The 21203-nt window shown below is 38.4% G+C and overlaps 1 protein-coding gene across 9 annotated transcripts in view; it reads right to left on the reverse strand.

Moving 5' to 3' along the window:
• The window catches only part of AK8 (adenylate kinase 8), a 69389-nt gene that overhangs the window by 39253 nt on the left and 8933 nt on the right, over positions 1-21203 (reverse strand). For 3 of the 9 annotated variants that reach the window (XM_074556256.1, XM_074556255.1, XM_074556260.1), the window contains exons 4-10: positions 20391-20504; positions 14956-15024; positions 8855-8936; positions 7295-7366; positions 6441-6641; positions 2683-2814; positions 399-488 (exon numbers count right to left, since the gene is read on the reverse strand). In XM_074556256.1, the coding sequence (XP_074412357.1) occupies positions 399-488; positions 2683-2814; positions 6441-6641; positions 7295-7366; positions 8855-8936; positions 14956-15024; positions 20391-20504 (760 nt within the window). Of the gene's footprint in view, positions 1-398; positions 489-2682; positions 2815-6440; positions 6642-7294; positions 7367-8854; positions 8937-9033; positions 9075-14955; positions 15025-20390; positions 20505-21203 lie in introns of those variants that run through there. The other 6 variants (XM_074556259.1, XM_074556263.1, XM_074556257.1 and 3 more) reach the window with 4 other exon arrangements.

Genomic DNA, 21203 nt, shown 5'->3' on the forward strand with positions numbered 1-21203 from the left:
GGTAGCATTCTAAAAGTCAACATCCAAATATAAAATGAAACATAATATTATTGTGCTTTGAAAGCAGTTTGACACAATAGTGTGCTATAAAAACAGTTTGAATTCATAACTAGAATTTAATTTAGATTTAATTCGAGATTAAAACATGGAATTCAGATTTCAGAATCTGCACAAGAAATCTGAATTTTATTGGAACAGTAAATATTTGCTTTGAGGATATAAAAAACCCCTTAGAAATCAAACTTCTATTAGGGAGTCCTACAAATCCCATGGAATAAATGGAATTAATTGACTTCCAGGCTACTCTGATTAGATTCTGACCGACAAAAATTCACTCACAGTTTGGTTTTGGCTACAAATTTGTAACTACAGTGTAATGAGACAACAATGTGCCCTACCTGGGCATCCACTGTCAATGTAAGGCTTAACGAGTTCTCCAAGTTTTGTGTTGTCTGCAACAGCTTCCTTTAGCAGTTGCCCACAGCAAACTAACAGGAAGGAAGAACAAAAAAGACACAAGGTTAAATTTTAAAAAGGAGGCAACAAAGCAAAGCAAAGCAAAGAACCCAGAAGCTGCATAGTGGAATAAGGTCACTGAATAAAATAAAAGTTGTATGTTTTTTGAGTTTGTTGTTAGGGTTTTGTCGGGTTTTTTTGGCCAAGCAGAGTGAAAAGCAAGGAGAGTGAGGATATGGAGTGAAGAAAAAAAAAGAATATATTTGGCAAAGAACATATTAAAAATGGAGAGAATGACATTAATCAAATATATTTCTGAAATAACAACTCAAGGGATTGCTGGTGGCTTTCACTTTTTATAAACTTGTAATTACTGAATAAAGTTCCAGCTGCTCAACAGCATCTGAACCACTCTGCTGGAGGTGCAGCACAATGCTCAGCTCAGGAGGGGCCTCCTTGGATCATTTAATGATCATGTAAGGATTACATTTAAAAAACTGTGCTAATGCAATATTATCATTGATTTCAAACACACACAGAACTCCAGGAGATGCAGATTGCAGGTCTGAGCCAGGACAGCTGTACATGAAATATTCCTGGTTTGGCCTTGGAGGGCATTGGCTGCCCAAGTGAGGGAGGGAACCAAGAATGGAGAGGTCACACAACAGCAGAAATCCTAATTACGACTCCAATTTGGTAAAAAATATTAGCTACCTGTCCCCCTGGAGATTATTCAATTAATAATCCTAAATTGATTCCTTTTTTCCTGGAATCAATAGCACTGACAGGCCCTGCCTTTGATGGGAGAAGATGGAGCCCTTTAATCAGTTTATTGCTGTTAATCACACTGCCAGGCCAACAGGAGTGAGAACATCCCAGCAGTGCTCCTGGGACAAAGCTGATAAAATTCAATGTTTAAGTGACAATTTGAACAGTCTCCAGTTGTCCTGGAGAAGCAAATTCATATTCATAATAAATAGTGTAAAAAACACAACAGAAACTCAGTGCACAGCCCCCAATTTAAGACACCTAATGAATACACACCTAAATTCAATCCAATTCATGAGACTATTTAAATATAGATTTAAATTTTTGAGCCTGAGCTTCAAGCCCAATGGCCTAATAGAAATTAAGTGTATGCTGAATATTATTCTGAAAAATTATGGTATTCCAACTCTGTATTAAATACTTAATTCTTCTAATATTTGGGTTATAGAATACTTAAAATAAAACTCAACATATGGGTAAAGCACTGGTAATGATTTTTAATAAAAAGAGCTGCAACTCTCTCATATTGTAGTTACTTTAGAAAAAAAAATGCAAATTTTGACCTAGATGGAACACTATGAAACCTGCAGTTTTAGAAAAAAGTTGGAAAAAAATTTAAAAGGACAACAATTTTTACTACAAGCATGATTTGTTTTCTTTAAGCTAGTGACATGATTAATAAAAATACAGCTTTGAATAAATCTGCAAATATTTCATTTTTCACATGATATTTTAAAATACAGCAATGGCACAATAACTGACAGCAGAAATATTCTATCACAACTGCCTTTTGCTTAACTAACATGATGTGACTAATCAGCAAATTTTACAGTTACCAGACATTTGTTTAAAATAATTTATGGTCACTCCAATATTAAAAGACACTACAGAACATGGAAAATACTGAACTGATCCTATCAGCAAGCTGCACTTTCATATACAGAACTTTTTAACATTTAAATGCTAATCTTGAACAAGTCTCATGCAGAATTTTTTGGATTTCCAAAGAAGAAAGATGATGCACTTTTAACTAATTCCTTCATTTTCTCACACATTACTTGAGTTGAGACCTCAGTAAAGTTCAGAGCGAATTCTGTTTTAAAAGTGCCCCAATTTTGGTCAGAGAGCTGAAAAACTGAAATCATTACTCATGATCCACTGACCCACAGAAGAATTCAGAGCGCTGCAGGAGCCTAACAATAGAAAAATACAGATGTAAAAGGTATAAAAATGATGAAATGATGACTAAAAAAAACCTTAGAGCTGCTTTGTCACAGCATATATGCTTGGTTTACACTTCTTCATTCAAATACTTCTCAGTTCTCTCAAAAAATTGACATCCACAGCAATGGACAAAGAGAGATTTTATGAGAGTAAGACAGACAGACAGCAAAAGATAAATGATCAAAAAGAGAGAAAGGGGGAATTGAGCAAAGTGTGTGTTTACTGAGAACTTACTGTTGACAACATCATATTTCTGAGCTATTAGTGCTGCCTGCAGGCTCTTCCCACTGCCTGGGGGGCCAAAAAAGAGAATCCGGGGCGTGAAGGGGGCGGCGGAACGGTGCCGGGTTTGGACAAAGGCAAGGACTGCAACAGGGGAGAATGGCAAAAAATTAACTCATTTCTTTAAAAAAAATAAATATAATCATTTATTAACTACTCTCTTAAAGGCAAAAAATTAACCCATTTCTTAAAGAAATAAATATAATCATTGATTAACTACTCTCTTAAAGGCAAAAAATTAACCCATTTCTTAAAAAAATAAATATAATAATTTATTAGCTACTCTCTTAAAGGCAAAATATTAACCCATTTCTACAAAAAAAAAATATAAACATTGATAAACTACTCTTTTCTTAAATGCAAAAAATATTATCATTTCTTTAAAAAAATAAATGTAATCATTCATTAACTACTCTCTTCTTAAAGGCAAAAAATTAACCCATTTCTTAAAAAAATAAATATAATAATTTATTAGCTACTTTCTTAAAGGCAAAAAATTAACCCATTTCTACGAAAAAAAATAAATATAATCATTGATAAACTACTCTTTTCTTAAATGCACAAAATATAATTTCTTTAAAAAAATAAATATAATCATTCATTAACTACTCTCTTCTTAAAGGCAAAAAATTAACTCATTTCTTTAAAAAATATAATAATTGATAAACTACTCTCTTCTCTTAAAAAGATGTTGATCATGGTTTATTTTATCACTGAAACACCCAGACTCTGCACCCAAAATCAGGACACTGATATAAAAGTGTCCTGTCAGCAATTTGCTCTGAGAGGAATTTCAGAAATCTCACTATCATTACATTCCTCTGTCTTTCATCAGTGCCTGTCAAACCATTTTAAAGAGCAGATTCAATTAATAATTGCTCTCTTACCATGTTGTTTTTAGCAGAAGTAATTTTTGCTTGATAGCTACAATTTTACCATGCAAATTATAGAGGGCTGTAATTACATTTAATACTTTCTGCAGTTTCTGAACAAATATTTAAGCGTAAAAACTCGGGATGTTAAATTAATGACATTTATCCAGCTGTGTGTGATTAAGACTCCTAATTACAATATTATAGACTTGTAGCACAGTGTGTCGTGACACTGCTCAGCCTTGACAACACAGAGCTGAGTGTGGATGTTTTATTCCTTTACCCATCCTTTTTGTGTAACTTGTAAAGAAAATTTGAGTTTCTCTGCCTGATTCCACCCATTTGCTGGACACCATGCTCCTAAATTTTGCTTCAAGCACGAAATACAACCTTCAGGTTTGGAAAGACCAGGGGACATGTGAAGCATCATCAGCATTGCCACATTATAGAGACCTGGACTTGGTTACAAACCCAAAGGAGAACCTGAGAGATCACCAAAAGATATCACAGCATTGGCAGTGAGGACAAATTTGGATTGTATTTGGACACAGCTGTGGCCATTTGATGGCTGAGAATGCCAGAGAAGGGAGCAGCCCAAGCCATACTTGTGACATCTTTTGGCTTTTCCAGGCATCAGTCCAATGCCAAAGTTAAATTTTCTGGTTGGCCATGACCAAAGCAAGCAAGGACACATCTTCAAAGCTCTGATTCCCCTGGGATTGCAGTGGGTACACCTAAAGGTGAGCCCAGATGAGCTGCAGCCTCTCTCAGTTTTTGTGAGATCTTCAGATCCAATAAAGGACTATCTAAAGAGTTCTTGTAATAAAAAAAGAATTTTAGGTTCAGGAATAGGACAAGCTTAAGCATGAGTGTTTGAATGAGTCAAAAGCTATGTTAAAAAGCACAAAAGGATTGGTGGGGAACACCCTGAGGATCAGGATTTTAGGAGCCACAGTCAATGCATTGCTCTGTACCAACAATTTTTCAGGGAACCCTCCCTTAGATGATTTAGTATGATTAGAAAATATTTTCCAATAAATAAGCACCTCTAGCAAACTCAAATTTCTACACAGCATCCCTAAAATATGGAGAAACTAAAGGTGCAGCCCCATGGGATTGGATCCATCCCTTCCTGCAGAGCTGGGATCCTGCACTGCCCAACTGCACTGGGTGTCATTCCCACATCAGGGCAGCAGCAATTCAGTCCACAACATTTTATAATTGTGTGAAGCAACCCACAATACTGCTCATTTTTATGAGAGATCTCTTTTTTTTTTTTTTTTTTAGCTGGGGCAATAAAAATCCAAACAGAAAACCTGGAAAATCCTACTAGAAAATAGTGTTTGCTGCATGGAACCCTGAGAATCAGCTACCAAGCAGTGCTCCAGTTATTCTGAACATTTTCCACAACCCAGTGTACTGAAAAGCACAAACATTACAGGCAAAGCACCCTGCTTACAAATGATGCTTAATTTGCAGTAAATAACCAAGTTAATTAGGAGTAATGATCCCCTAGACAGTCTCCACATCTAATTATTCTTTAAAAAAATCTGGCTGCTTGATGCACTGCAGAAAAAAGATCTAGAGAGGATTTTTTCATTCCAGTTTTCAATTTATCTCACTACATTATTAATTAATAATAATTAATATTCAGGCACTCACATTTTTATTTACAATTCAAGGCATGAATTCTTTATGAATGATGATATGAACTTTTAAATTTAATTAAGTAATTTAGAGGTAATTAATGTGGAAATTCAGAATATAAACTTCCTACTTGTTTATCTTAAAAGTGCAGCACTTGTTATTAAAAAAAAAGACCTTTTTGAGATGCAAAATTACAGGGATATAAGAGATCATCTGCAGACTGACAGCTACAAAGTACATCAATTGGTCTTTCTGGCAGTTTCCTTATTCTCTTCTAGAAGGATCAACATTAAAAGTCAGATTGCATTACAGCCAAGCAAAGGCAAACAACAACTGATGAACAGGAAAGCTCCCAGCACAAACAGCTTTTAAACAATGAAATGTTCCCAGCTTTGAACTACTCCTCCTTGTTGTTCTCAGACTTGGGAAGGTATTGGCCCTTTGGGAGACGAATTGAGCCACAGGGCTCCCCTTTAGAAGAGACACTCACAGAAATGATGGTGACATTTGCTCTGCTGACTCAGCTCTTCCTTGGCAGGGCTGGGAGCTGAGAATTTCCAGTTATCTGCACTTACTCCAGTAAAATAACCACCAGGAACAGCCCAAATACTGCTCTGTTGAAGTGAGGGAGCGACCACTTTTGTTGATTTAGCATCTGACTCCACTTTATTCATCAATCAGGCACTTTTTATAACAGTGTTAATTCACTTCATGCATATTGCAAAATCTGAGCTCCTGATAGGCTGTAGAGAAAACTTCAGGTCCTCCTTTTGTTTACAATACCTGAAGTTAGTTTACTGAAACCAAGATCAGTGTTCCCACCATGATATGAAAGGTTCTCAAAACCTTCATATCTATTCCCAGACTGGCCGTCTGTTCCCAGTAGCAGCCAAGGACAGAACGGCCTGAGAATCTTGTTGTTTATGTAAAAGGTGGCTGAGAACCTTAATTATTTACAGGATCAAGCCTGGGAAAGGCTGCTTTGCAGCAGGCTTCTATATTTCCCTCAGCTGAACACCTTCATGGCCTCTTTCTTTAAGCCATGCTTAAACCAGGCTCTCCACACTGCTCTAGAGAGAGCACAGCTCCGCTGGGAGCATCTGAGCTGCCTAATCCTACAAAGTGACTGCAAGAGCCAGGAACCAGCCCTCAAACAGGACCTGCTCCGCTTCCCACAAAGCACAAATTTACCCTGTGAGAGAACATCCACCGAGGGCTGGTCTGCGTTGATGGATTTCAGAACCTTCTGGTAGATGTGGAAGATCTCAGGGAAGTTTCTGTGGTATTCCAGCAGCTTCTTGGACACCTCCTGCTCAGACAGATCTTCTGGTTTCACCAACCTCTCCTGCACCAGGGGGTCACTTGGCCAGTCAAAGGTTGTGTGGAAAACCTCTACAGGGAACATGGTTAGGAGCTAAGAGCATGAATTAACAGGTCTCTAATTAAGAATGTCCCTCCTAATTCCACTCCTCAGAACTAGTAGCATGAATTAACAGGCCTCTAATTAAGAATGTTCCTCTTAATTCCACTCCTCAAAACATCCAACCTGATATTTTTATTGAGCAATTGCAGGATTTTATCACATGATGGATGATTGATGATAAAACTCAACAGACAATAAGAGCTGAGTCGATTTGACAGTTTATTTTGTTTAATAGAAATGCTTTTATTTAACCTAATGGAAATTATTTTATTTACCCTAAAAGCATCCCTGCACCTCAGAAACAAAGCAGGACCTAGCAGAGATGCACAGCAAAATTATAAACTCATATGGACAGATCTAACCTTTAAATATTCTGTACTGCCATAGTCCAGTTTGCAGGTTCAATCCTGAACTTTTTATTTCCCTGTATTTTATTGGCACTGAAAATAATGCAATGTCAACAAATACCATTTCCAAACAGTTGAAATTTATAATTACAAATTCCTACTAGTTTTAAAAGGGATCCCATTTAAATTTTAGCCCCATCAGTAGTACTACAACATTTCTGAGACCAAGCAAGACTGCAGTGTGCAGGGGAGGTCAGGAACAAACAATACTGCACCTTGTGTGAGGGGATCCAGCCTTTTCCCACCACTCCTCTCAATCAGCACAGTGTCTGGGGCATAGAGCATAACTAGGCAACAAAAAGGAAAAAAAATTTAAAAGTGTAACTCCTGTTAATAATTAGCTTTATTCCCTGTAACTGTTCAGATGTATCCTAATATCAAAGGTGGCTGAATTTATCTCGAGCACATTTCATTTTCCAGCATTCTCCCTGCAAATATTTTACTCCACTTTTAGTCAGAATACTAAACAATACAGTGGGATAAAATATCCATGAATCCAGTACCCATGGGCACCAACTGTCCCCATTATCCAAAAGACATCACCAGCAGCAATAAAAAATTGTCTCTGGAGCCTCAGACAGAAGTTCCCACTGACACTTGAGGCTGATTCTCTTCTACACCACAAACATTACTTTTCACCCAGGTTCTTTGGTGGTGAGACCAGTGAAAGTCATTTTTTTTAATATATAACCTCACAGAAAAGCGTTCAAACTTGATTAGAAAGCATCAAAAGAGGAAGAATCTGTCAGTTCCCTGGGTTGCTTTTGGCTAATCATCCTTGCAGTTAAACACTGTAATTTAATTACTATTTTCAGTGCATTTGATTACAGGTTTCAAACAAGTTCTTTTTATGACTTTCTTCTTTGTATTAAATGGCTTTTTCAGGCACTTTTCTCCCTATTAAGGTACTCACACACAGTAAATCTCATCTCCTCTCAATCTTCTTTTTGATTAACTAGACAGGCTGAGCTGTAAGATTCTCATTCAGGTCTTGGTGGCACAGATATAATTGTGAGCAAAACTCAACTTCAGATGTTATTAGGTATATTAAAAATACATGCAAGTACTAGACATTAAACATTTTTGCCTAACTCTACTGCAGTGATTCTGAATTCTTCATTAACAGTTGAATATCATCCAAATCAAATCCAAAGTGACAATTCATCAAGTTGGATAAATTCTGTGCACTGGCAAGCTCTGAATTTATCATTTCACACTGCATTCCACACAATTGCAGTATTTTTTTATATTCTAAGTAGGTCCTTTAGCTATAATTTGGGACAAGTTGCTTCTGCTGTACGGCAAGGGCAGCTGTCAAGGTCTGTAGAACATTCCACCCCAAACCAGCCAGAATCCAGCCCCACTCTGAAAGGTCAAGCTTAAAATCACCATGTTTCCACTTCACTTGGTGAAATTTACATTCCCTAATTCAACAGAAGCATAAACTTGTGTTTAGCACATGAGGAACTGGTTTAGGCTGAGGATAAAAGCTGATTTTTAGAGATGGAAGTCAGGAGCAAAGCCACCTTTAGCTGCTCAAACCCACCTGGTGCAGGGTCTGGAATTTACAGAGCTCTGACATGGAAGGAGAAAAGGCTGTGAAAGACAGGGCTTAAAATCCCCCAGGTTACCTCAGACTTTCAACCCTACTGAAATATTGTGCTGTCTGGTGACTGTCTCCAGCATTGGTATTGAATTTATTGAGGATTTTTGAAGACAAACCCTTCCAGTCTTTCCTCCTGGATGCAACCACACACAAACCTTGTACTGCTTACCAACATGCCTAGGAAAAATGCCAGATGATTGCAGCATCCATGCCTGCTCCTGGTTTTCAGGGAAGCCTTCCAAAATCCATCCCTATTGAACAAAAACATGAAAGAGTTATTGATCCTGGAAGAGAAAAAAACCCCACAAAATTCACACTAAATCTCAGTGCTGTTTACACAAAAATTACCTCATTCTGATCCTTCCACAGCTCAGTATTTCTCATGGATGCTTGTGAGAGAAGGAAGCAAACATGGAGCACTGATATTTTTGTGAAATTCATGCACTGATTCCACTGCCACACAGCAATGGGAACTTATGGATTGTAGCAATGATTTTTTTCTTTTCATGTTTTAATCTTAAAAATAAAAACAAGCCAACTTCTATCTCGAATAAAAACAACCCAGAACAATTTCTACAGTTTTGAAATATTCAAAAGGATACCAGCCCACACTGTGTATATATATATAAAAAAAAGGAGCTAAACAAATCTAAAGACAGATTTAATGCCAAGAACACTGAGGAAAATATGCATGCTTTCATTATTTTCTTAAATTATACAGGAAAACTCACAGTAATGGAACCAGTGTTCCCAGAGCTAATGAAGCAACAGAGCAAAAGAAAGAAAAAAGAAAAAAGAGCTTTTTGCTCCCTTAAGTCCTTGTTATAGCCAGCTAAGTGTTGGATTGAGCATCTTTAAAAAAACATTTACAGATCTGTGAAATACCGACAGAGAGCTGCAGCCTCACTCAGTTTTTGTCTGATGCAGTATTTGAAATCTAATCCGCTTCCCAGGCTCACATCTGAGTCTTCTGAACTCCCCCTAATTTATCTGGCACTTTCCTGAGCACACAAGTCCTTGCTGTTCTATCCCACCCCTCCAAATAACTTTGTGATTCCTCAGGAAATCTGGGAGCTATCTTTGTGCTGAAATAAAGGAGATATTTTAATATTGCATTAACTGGCAATCATTCTCAGCTCCCACATAAATCTGGTGCTCTGTCGGGGTGGGGTCCAAAGGTTCTCCAAGTATTTCAGGGAAATCTATCTCCAGGACTTCTGTGGGAGGGAATGGGCCATTCCAATTACACAAGAAAATAGAGCAGATTATTTAAAATTCCTTAATTAGCCTGGTTTCAGCAAGGTGTCATCCTGCTGACAGATGTAGAAAATACAAGACTCAAGTATCTGCAAGCCATTTTTGCCACTCCCAGTGTTTGCTCTGCCAAATTAGAATGAACCACTGGCTAAGGTCACACAGGTGCTGAGAAATCAATTTATCCCTTGGGACTTGCAGAAGGCAAAGCTGAACAATGTTTGTAGTGCTATGCCAGGAACTTCAGCACTAGTTTGGAATATACTGGTGCAAAATATATATATATATAGGGCCAGATCTTCTAGGGAGAAATGGCAGCTGAGGTCTGATGGCAAATAAATCAATGCCAATTTACAAAGACTACAAATCTGGCTTGTTTTCTCCACTCTGAGTGCAACATTTTTGGAAACTATAACAAAACAAATGTAAAAAAACCACAAAAATTGCCCTACAAAAGCTGAAGTCACTACTGCTTATGGTTCAAATCACATACTGTGCAACAGGCAGTAAACACAATAGTATAACAATAACCAATCCATACTTTTAACAATCCACAGCAAACTTCAGGAGGTTTACACACAAATTTCAAAGGCCCTTAAAACAGGCAATAAGCAGAAAGTTTGGGGTATTTAGGAAAACAAAGCTCAATAAATAGCTCCCTGCTGAAAATATATTTTAAGGCATTAAACAAATGCAAAACCAACACACATTACAAAAAACAGTGAGCATTTTGGAGCTGATTTCCAAAGGTCTCTGAGTTGCAGGGTATCAGTCAGTCCCTAATTAGAATATATTATCCATCTACTTGACACTTCAGTGAAATGTCTATTCCAGCACAGAGCTGCAGCTTTGTTCAGAACAGGTTTATTGATATTCTGCTGCTCTGCCTCTCCATACCCCCAGTGGCTCGGTTCTGTTTTATCACACATCAAAAAGGCCGTATGCTCAGGGCACCCCGTGCACAGCTCAGAGCTGGAGGTCTGAACAGCTGCAAGTAGTGTGCTATCACAGGAGGGACAAGCTCCAAGCAGATGTCACAGATAAAATAAAAAAAAAAGAAAAAAAATAAAGGGGAAAAAAAAAAGAGTGAAAAGGGAGTGTGGCTTGGGAGCACAGCATGAGGAAGAAGACACAGCAGAGCAAGACCTGACTTAAAATATGCCTATCATGCTCCATGCAAACATTGGTCTTTTTTTGCCCTCCTGACTGTCATTAAAGTCTAATTAAGAACTTCACATGATGAATTTGTTTCTTTAAGAAGCCATCTCTTTTTGGTTCTTGATAGCAGTAACCTTCTATCCAAGGATTGCACCCTATCACACCAAGGTTGGAACAGAGGCTAAAAGTGAGAATTCCACTGGTCACTGCTCCCTGTGTGCTGTCACAGGAGGGACAAGCTCCAAGCAGGTGTCACAGATAAAATAAAAAAAAGGGGGGGAAAATAAAGGGAAAAAAAAAAAGAGTGAAAAGGGAGTGTGGCTTGAGAATGCAGCAAGAGGAAGAAGACACAGCAGAGCAAGATCTGACTTAAAATATGCCTATCATGCTCCATGCAAACATTGGTCTTTTTTTGCCCTCCTGACTGTCATTAAAGTGTAATTAAGAACTTCACATGATGAATTTGTTTCTTTAAGAAGTCATCTTCTTTTGGTTCTTGATAGCAGTAACCTTCTATCCAGGCATGGATTGCACCCTATCACACCAAGGTTGAAACAAAGGCTAAAAGTGAGAAATTCCACTGGTCACTGCTCCCTGTGTGCTGTCACAGGAGGGACAAGCTCCAAGCAGGTGTCACAGATAAAATTAAAAAAAAGGGGGGAAAAATAAAGGGGGAAAAAAAAGAGTGGAAAGGGAGTGTGGCTTGAGAATGCAGCAAGAGGAAGGAGACACAGCAGAGCAAGATCTGACTTAAAATATGCTTATCATGCTTTATTTGCTATTTTGCCCTCCTGACTGTCATTAAAGTGTAATTAAGAACTTCACATGATGAATTTGTTTCTTTAAGAAGCCATCTTCTTTTGGTTCTTGATGGCAGTAACCTTCTATCCAAGGATTGCACCCAATCACACCAAGGTTGGAACAGAGGCTAAAAGTGAGAAATTCCACTGGTCACTGCTCCCTGTGTGCTGTCACAGGAGGGACAAGCTCCAAGCAGATGTCACTGATAAAATTTTTAAAAAGGGCCAAAAAAAATAATATCAGTAATGGTTTTGCCAGTGTGGATCTAAAATTCTGGAGATTTTCAGAGCACAGCAGACTGAGAGTGCAGTAGAAACACTGACAACCCAGCTCTTGCAGCCCATCAACATGAACAGTATGAACAATGGAAAATGCTCAAACCTTGCCAAATTTCCCATTAGAAAGGAACCTCTTGTGCCTCACATTAGTTCTGTCAGTGGAGTAATGTTTTTAAAAGTTCTATTTTTCTCAGAAAACAGAAAATGTGAACGGGCAGATTCTCTTCCTGGATAAATCTTTGTACCATCACTTTCTTTGAATGGAGTTTCATAGAGAAAATATTATTACCTTTAGCTACCAAGGTAAAACCAAACAGTACCAATTGAGGTAAAACCAAACAGAGCCAATTGAGATAAAACCAAATAGAACTAATCAAGGTAAAATCAAACACAGACAACTGAAGTAAAACCAAACAGGACCAACTGAGGTAAAACCCAACAGAACCAATCGAGGTAAAACCAAACAGAACCAATCAAAGTAAAACCAAACAGGGCCACTGTTCTCTTTGCCTTCCCTTTCAAGGGCAACCATAAAAATTACCAATCTCAACTCATTCTGCCACTCTTTATGTGACTCACTGGCCCAAGTTTGGTTTCTAAAGATGCTAACCCTCCAAGAAATTGGCTCAGCTCCCCCTCAAACTCATCCTGAGCAATTTCTCTCCCCTCCATGAATTCCCAGCAGTCAGAGGGGCTGCAGCCAAGCTGTGCTAACCCTGCAGGATGAAAATTCTCTGTATCAGCCTCACAAGTGCCAGGCTCTAACATAATGCCTGCAATAAGTTTCCTGTGTGTGCTGCAAGACCTCCCCACCTGATCCCTCACAGTCCCGACCAGGTTTGTGTTACAAGAACACATAACACAGGGCCTCAGCAGAGCTGTTGATCAATAAAAATGTTCTCCTCAGAGAATGCCAGTGACATCTATAAACCTGTGAGTGTCAAAACAACGGCACAAAAAATCCTCTATTCCTACTGTCAGTGGGATGAAAGCTGCACAATTAATGCCAAGGCAATGACACCACAAGGAGAAATAAAACAAACAGCTGGTGGTACTGTGGTCCAACACGCTGCTCCTAATCTGTGAACATTTTTTCAGTGAAAACATGCTGACTCATGTTTTGAAAGAAATGGCATAAATCTGGTCAGTGATGTAAAAACCCCACAGCATTAATTCTATTTTGAGTTACACACAGAAAATATTACACATAAAATGCATAGATCCCCTTTCAAAGGAGAAAATAATTTGTGTCACTTTGTGTGTGTCTAACTATTAATGTCAAGATTTTTAATAACCATCACACCTTTAAAATACAAATAATGTGTTTCTCCAAAAACCAGTTGAAACCTCAGCTGGGTTGATTACATCCATTCCATTCTTGCTGAATGTCAGGGAAGCTTCATAAAGGTTTTTTCCCCCCTGGTTGTGTAAGACACCCAGCACTGATTCAGTGCTGCTGGTGACAACAACAGGAACATGAAATACAGGCAGGCCTCTGTGCAGCTGTTGGCATTTTAACCACCTTGTCACCTTACTCATACATGACCTAATACTGAAAATAACTCACTGAGAGATCCATCCCTCATTATTGACAGGAGAACTAAAGCCATGCCAACAATTATACAAAAAAAAAATGGAAAATAAGGTGAAAGCAGCCTGTGGAGAGTGATGGATTTTGCTTGTACACTGACAGTAAAACTCACTTTAACAAACACTGGGAAAAGTAGCTGCTGAAAACATATGTTCTTTTAATCAGGGAAAGAGACCTATGTGGAAAAATGGGCATTTTTTAGAGGTTTTAGAGCTCTTGTTATAAAAGAACTAAAAATACCACACAAATGAACAGGACAGTATATCATGTGTGGTTTCAAACAGGTTCTCCTGCCAGCTGAAGGGCCTAAATCCTGTGTGGATTTATTACAGATAAAAAAATATATTGAGTGCTACCAGATATATAATATGGAGTGCTAAGTAACTAAAATTACTTAAAATGAAGTCAAATAGCTCAGCTAGAAAGACCTTCAAGGAAAACCAGACAGTCCCATATAATGCAAGCACAGTGAACAGTGCTTGAAAATACAAAGTTTAATTCTGCTTTGCAAATTCAACATTAATAGGTCAATTATACAGTAAGGTCTGCAGTGTTTTATGGAGAAAAGTTGATATCATTTAGGATTTCTGCAAATCCCTTTACTTTTTCTTACTAATTATCAAAAAAATCATTGTTTCAGTCTCCCAGATGATGAAACATGGAGCAAGAAACACAGAATGCCACAGTTTTGAACACAACTAAACCTATTCAAGCTAAGAGTGAAAATATTAATTATTACCCAGAAGACAATATATTCAAATTCAGTGTTTCCTAACATAGGAAGAAAAAAGAGACACAACCAGAAACAGAACTGAAATCAGTAACGTTAAGACTCTTTTCCTCAAGAAGAGCCAAAACCCCTCAACAATATTGATTCCTATCTATTTTCTGTTTATCTTTTTTGTCCACTCCATCTCTGCCAGTTGCCCCAGGCAATCAACAAAGCTCTGCTTGTTCAGCCTTTGATCATCTCCGTGCTGGAAGATTAGCATATGCATACTCTCATCCTCCCCTTTATCCTGTTAATAAAGCTCCAAACTCCCTCCGCTGATGTTCAAGAAAGCAACTGGCTCGGGAGCCCCGATGATTTGCCCCCATTCCCTGCTCTGCTCGGGACTTGGAATGCTAAACACCAGGCACGAGTTGTGTAAGTGCTTATCCTGCAGCCCTCTGAGGAGCAATTCTTACTTGTTTGATGCAGTCCACGTTTGACAGACGCTCCTGGATCAGATTGGCCCAAAGCGCATTGGGAATTTTCTAAAGAAAGAACAAAAAAAAAAAAAAAAAAAAGAGAGAGAGAAAAAAAAGGGCTGAATATTCACAATTGAGTTCAAAAGGAATTTTACCATGCAGGCACCGTTGTGGTTAAAGGTGAAGTGAGATGTCTTCTTGGAAATAAAGAAATAAATAATTCCGTGCGAGTCCTGGGTCATTAACATGAGTTAATGACCAAGAGTTAATAAGGGCACAAAAATCAGTGTTAAAGGGAAGCTGAGCACAGAGCATGAATATCCATGGGGGTTTTGCACACTGGCATGGAAGCAGCGCCAAGTTCTGCACACTGACACACACATTGGACACCAGACCTGCAAAGGGATCCACAGGAACATCACATCCACAAATCATCCTTTTAACCACGAGGATCTGACCCCTGACTGCCCCAGTGACAGAGGGCTCAGCATCAGGGACCTGCCAGCTCTCAGTGACACAAACAGAACCTCAGACACTGAGCAAACAGCACAGTTTGATTTTCAGGAGGTTTGTTTCATAGCTTCAAGTAACTCTCATCACCCAAAACATTTATTTAAAATGTATTTTGCAGTTGAACTTAGTTTATTTTTAAACTCAGGACTGTGAAATGGGATGGAAACTGCATCTGTGACTAGTTCTGTGCGTGCTGCTTTGTCCACCTCTAGAGATGCTTTGTAAGAAGGTATTTGCTATGTGACAGAAGAACAAAGTTCCTATACAGATCAGCACCCTTCAACATTTATTTCATTGTATTTGATTTCCTAACAAGAAATCAGCAATACTTTCCTTTCCTTCTAGTAAGAATTTGTTCCACTATTTTGTTAATTTAGGCTTTTATTCTAAGCTGAACTTGGTTAAACTCTGAGTTAGCCAGGTTAACTCAAAGTCTAAACTTCTGTCCATGCAGCTCATGACAGCCATTAATAATTGCAATAAATGCCTTGTCTTATTCATTCTGTCATTATTGGTAAAAAGAATAATCAGAAAAAAACAACCTGCAATCAAATTCTCTACCTCCCAATTAAAATAAATTATCTTTCACTTAACAATGTGTGCTTGACTCTCTGCTCCCTTTAGTTCCATAACCCGTGGCTTCTCATTTCTATTTCCTAACCACTTTGAAGGGTATAAACCTAAAAATGAGTATTTCTATAGGCTGGGAGAGTTAGATAGGGCAGGAATCAGATAATTCTCTGTATTCAAGATAATATTCCAACATATTTTTCTAATCTACATGCTTTTTCCAATCTACATATTTAATTGCCGCTAATTGTTAATAATTAGACAATTGTCTTTTAATAAGACAATTAATTACATTGATCAACTATAATACATGCTTGATAATTACATGATCAACTAATCCTGGGACTCATAGCATCTGGAAAAAATATTCCTTGCAGCAACTCCTTTGAACTTCAACTCATACAATGAGAAAAATCTGGCTGATGATGTGGGAAGATTTCATAAAATCTTCTTTACTAGACGATGAAACAATCTCACAAGGAGTGGTGGGAATGGCACTTTGAAGGAGGGTGCAGAAAGTGCTCCAGCACACCCAGCAGAGCTCAGGTGGCCCAGGCAGGCAGGGTTTGCCTTTGTTTATCTCTTTTGTCCACAGCTCTCAGTGCCTCTCCTCACATCAGCCAACACTGGGGCAAGGCAGCAGAGCAGGAGGGAAGGAAATTGCTGCCTTTGCTCCGAGCCAGCAGGTCCCCAGGGCGCTTTGTCAGAGCCCCCTGCAGCCCCTGTCACCTTGCTGGGGACAGGGACAGGCAGGACCTGCCTGCTCCTTTCATGTGCCGTGTCAAAGCCGGCTGCTCGCTGCTGGGGGCTGCTCTGCCAAACCAATTTACACCAAGCGCATCCTCCCTGCTCTCCGAGCAGCGGTGCTCTCACTGCTGCCTTTGCAGTGGGCTTGGCTGCACAAAAACAGCCAAGGACACGCATTTCAGCTATTTCAGTGGTTTTGCTCCTTCTGCTCTCTGTGGCTCCATTCCAGTCTCATTTCCTGGGCAGTTTTTTCCCCCCACTGAGCAGCGGCCTACAAAATCATTTTCAATAGGCTGCTTGCAGAATGCCTAATTATCCCACTAGAAATCAGGATATTTGGTAAGTATCAGGCAGCCCATTTATAATTTATCTCTCATAAACACATAAATATATGGTGAGCCTGGGAGATGGGATTGCACGTCCCAGAAATCTGCAATAATGGGCAGTGACACACATTTGGTAACAGCCAAACCACACCTTGCCCACAGAGCTGTCCCAACATTCAGAGCAGGTAAAGGAAAAACTGCTCTGGGGTTTTGGTCAGGTTCAGAACACTTTTCTACCCATGCTGGTTTAATCACTATTTCCATATTTGCTGAAAAACTGTATCCACTCATGATTAATTTTAAATATTCCATGTTATTTCAGGAACATCATACTTCAATTTCCATGCCTGGTCTACTCAGAGTTGTATTTCATTCCCCTTTCATAAAATTCCCACACTTTTTTAACAGGACACTTTTTCAGTAGACATTTTTCTTGGAAGTTTTACTCTGAAAACAGCTTCAGCTAAAAATTTCTGGTTTCTCCAAATTGGAGAGAACAGCAACCAAGTTTGAAGAAATTTACTTTAGGATCCTGAGTATCATGAATGTTTAGATTTATTTTTTTCAGATAAATACACGTGAAAGGTTGGTCTTTTTTTTGGATACACAAACCTGGAACATTTTCTTTTTGTTCCTTCAGAGTGGCTTACCCTTGAACAGATTGGAATGCTGATCATGCATAGTTAAGGATGCCTTGGATTTATTTTTCTCTTCTATTTTATTTCTTTTTAAAAAGCACAGGGACGTGACACAACTCAGGAGCAGTTTGAAGTTATTAGGTATTATGCAAACACCTTAACTGCAATTTAGTGTAGCATTAAGAGCACACCCATCCCACAAAATCCACAATTACCACAGTTGTTTCAACTTCTTATTTTACCCAGTTAACAGGAAAAGTGAAACATGCAATAGCTCATCATTAGACTTCACTATAGGAACACCTGAAGATGCTTCCTATTAACATTATAATAACTAGAGATGAGGGAATAATTTGCAATGATTTATCCAAAAATGTAGCCTCTTTTTCTGTTCATGGAATATTTATTGGTAGCTTGTGGTTCTCCAATTTACTGAATATTCAAAAATATCTGACTTCTTTTTGGAGTATTTTTACATGCAGAATGATCACATTTTGCTTTGAACACTCAGTATTTAAAATTCACTACCTGAGCTGTGCTCATTAGTAAGTGGCCAGGTATGTGTGGGCGAATGATTGCTTGTCCAACTTGAAAAATGGAACTTCAGAGAGAAATGATGGATTTTAAAAGTGCCTTCCATGGCTTCCTGTGCCAGGAAAACCCAAATGCTTCAATGGGTGAACACAAAAGAGATGGAAGCTTGGCTCAAGGCAGGTAAAATATGTGAGCAAACATTTGCAGAGTTTTTTGCAGCATTTGACCAGATCCAAGTGACCCCAAACTGCCTGAGCTCTGCTCTGGGGTTAATGCAGCAACATCAGAGTGAGAAAAAACATTAAATTGTCTTTATGATCTTCACACCAGACTCTCCAAAAACCACAGCCTTATCTCCTGCTTTTCCTCTTCACTTATTAAATTGCTTTGGCCAGGACTACAACTTTTTAATGCCCTGGTTATATCCAAACTCATATAAAAGCTCTTGTTCTGCTCCTGAACATTCATCCCAACCTAGAGAAACCCAGGAGCTTCTTCCTAATTCTAGGAGTTACATTCAAAGAAACAAACTCACATAAAAGAACAAAATTATTTAGTGAAAACCTCCTCCTAGGGTGTAAAAATCAACTCCAAAGGCAAACTGCACAGTGCTGAACCACCAGCAGCCTCTGCTCTGCAGGCCCTCCTCACTACCTGATTAGCCTTGACATTTTTGACTTTCATCTTCCACACCATCCATCTTTTTACATCAAATAAGCCCAAAAGGACACCCTTGAAAGTGCATCTGTATAGTCTGAAATATGTTAATAATTACAGTAATTAAACCAAAGGGAATTTTTGTTTTAAACTCTCCCCCTCCAAGTATAAATTTATGAACCTATCAAAACAATCTTTAATAATTAGAACTAAGATTTCAAAGTACATATCCTCAGTAAGAATAATTCCATACCACCCCAGCCAAATGCAAACATTTTTGCCAGTGAGTTCAGGGAGTTCAGTGAACTCTTTGCTCTCAGATCTTGAAGTGTGCTACTTCAGGCATCTCCAAACTTCATTTACTTATCCAGTATTTTATTCAATTTTATAAACACTACCCTATTTTAGCCTAATTTTCTAAGGAAAAAACCCTGTGTATCACACTATCTGCCATATCAGTAAATTACAAATCTGTTGGCCAATTCCAATTCTAAATTGGATTTAGCAGGGGTGCAGAATTTCGACAGATAGGAAATTGCTTAAATTTTTATGAAAATGGGTGATAAGGGACAAAATATAAACTCAAACTAGTAGACTTGTTAGAGAAAATTACAAAAACCCAGATTTCTTCCAGTTTATTTCTCATGGAATACCTTGATATTGGAGAAAGGAATCAGATGTTTCTTTGCATTCAAGATAACCTTTCAACATGTTTTTCCAATCTGTCACTAATTTTTAATAATAAGACAATTAATTACATTACTAATCAACCAATCCTGGGAGTCATGACGCCTGGAAAAAAATGTTCTTTGAACATCAATTAGGATGCTCACAATGAATGGATTTAAAAATCTGACTGGAGCAACTCAGGTGCACAGAATTGGGGAAAATTCAACAATCTGAGTCAGCTGCTCCTGCCTCAGCTTGAGAGCTTCCAGGGCTGTCAGGAGCTGACTGGATTGTCATCCTCCTTTTGAGTTAATGCACCAAGTAAGTTATTTGTGTCATGCTACAGAGAAATCAAGCATGCACAACTAAGTAGCACTGTCAGATCAAAAAAAAGTTCTTTGTGTACATATTTTCCAGAGCATTTTGTACCAAAGGAGACCTCAGAGATTAATGCTTATTTTATTGAGATTATCAAACATGCCCAGATAGAAGACACTGTGTTTAATAATAGAATGGAGCTTTTCTAGACTGGATTGTGCATTCCTGGATTTTTCCCAGTTCTGCTGCTTGTTCCAAGGTTGGAATTTTCAAGACTTCCTTTATTTTGCATTGCCTCCCTCTCTTGCCCCTGCTCTGTGTCCTGACACACCAATGCACAGCACAGAGAGAAGAGAATCTTTACTCTCATCTGCTCAACTCAGCAGTGGAAATCACGGGAATGCCACATAATTCCTGTTCTGTGACGCGAGAACAACTGCTATTATATTCTCTTACACACCTGGTTTCTTTCTTTATATGCCTTTGCTTCCTCTGTCTGCCTTAATGCTTCCTTGAATAACAAAGTCTCCTGAGAGACACGTATGGCATTGAAATGTTTACAAAGCCACATTGCCTGAGGGGAGAAAAAAAAAATACAGGTTGAAATATTTGGAAAGAAAATGAAGCATTTTTTTTTCAGAAGGCTGCAGAAAGACAAAGTTTTCCTTAGCCACACATTTAAGTACACAGATATATATAAGCAACTTTAAGTAGTTTCTTATAAAGGTAGTCAAGAATATCCAGCTTTGAATAACAGCTTTTTCATCTCCTGTACCTTAACACAGAATTTAAAGAAGGAAATATTCTTCCTACTATGCCCTCACCAGCATCACCTGCCGTTTCTGAGGTTCAAATGCAACTCTGACCTTTGCATTTAATGGTGCCAGTGGACTTGAGACAATTGACCATGCAAAAGGAGCAATTCACAGCAAGGGAACACCACAAATGTGGTGTAATTGTGCAGTTAGCTTACTTCCCCCAGGCTAATTATTCCTGTTAAAAGGCAAGGAAAACAAGGCAGACAGAATTCTGTTGCATTCCAGTAGTTTCACTACCTGAGTGAGTTCTCACAGACCTCACTTGAAAATATGTTTTTAATATGTAGTGTAACACCCAGGTGTATCCCTCAGGAATGACACCCTTTAATTTGTCTGGTGTTCATCTATCACTTGGATAAATGTCAAAATTCTTTTCCCAGAATAAAATTCTCCAAAATGCTGAGCTTAGTAGAAATAAGAGAGTGGGAAGTGCTGCAACACTGAGGGCAAGGTAC

Source organism: Zonotrichia albicollis, chromosome 21, assembly GCF_047830755.1.
Source record: "Zonotrichia albicollis isolate bZonAlb1 chromosome 21, bZonAlb1.hap1, whole genome shotgun sequence".
Classification (NCBI taxonomy): domain Eukaryota; kingdom Metazoa; phylum Chordata; class Aves; order Passeriformes; family Passerellidae; genus Zonotrichia; species Zonotrichia albicollis.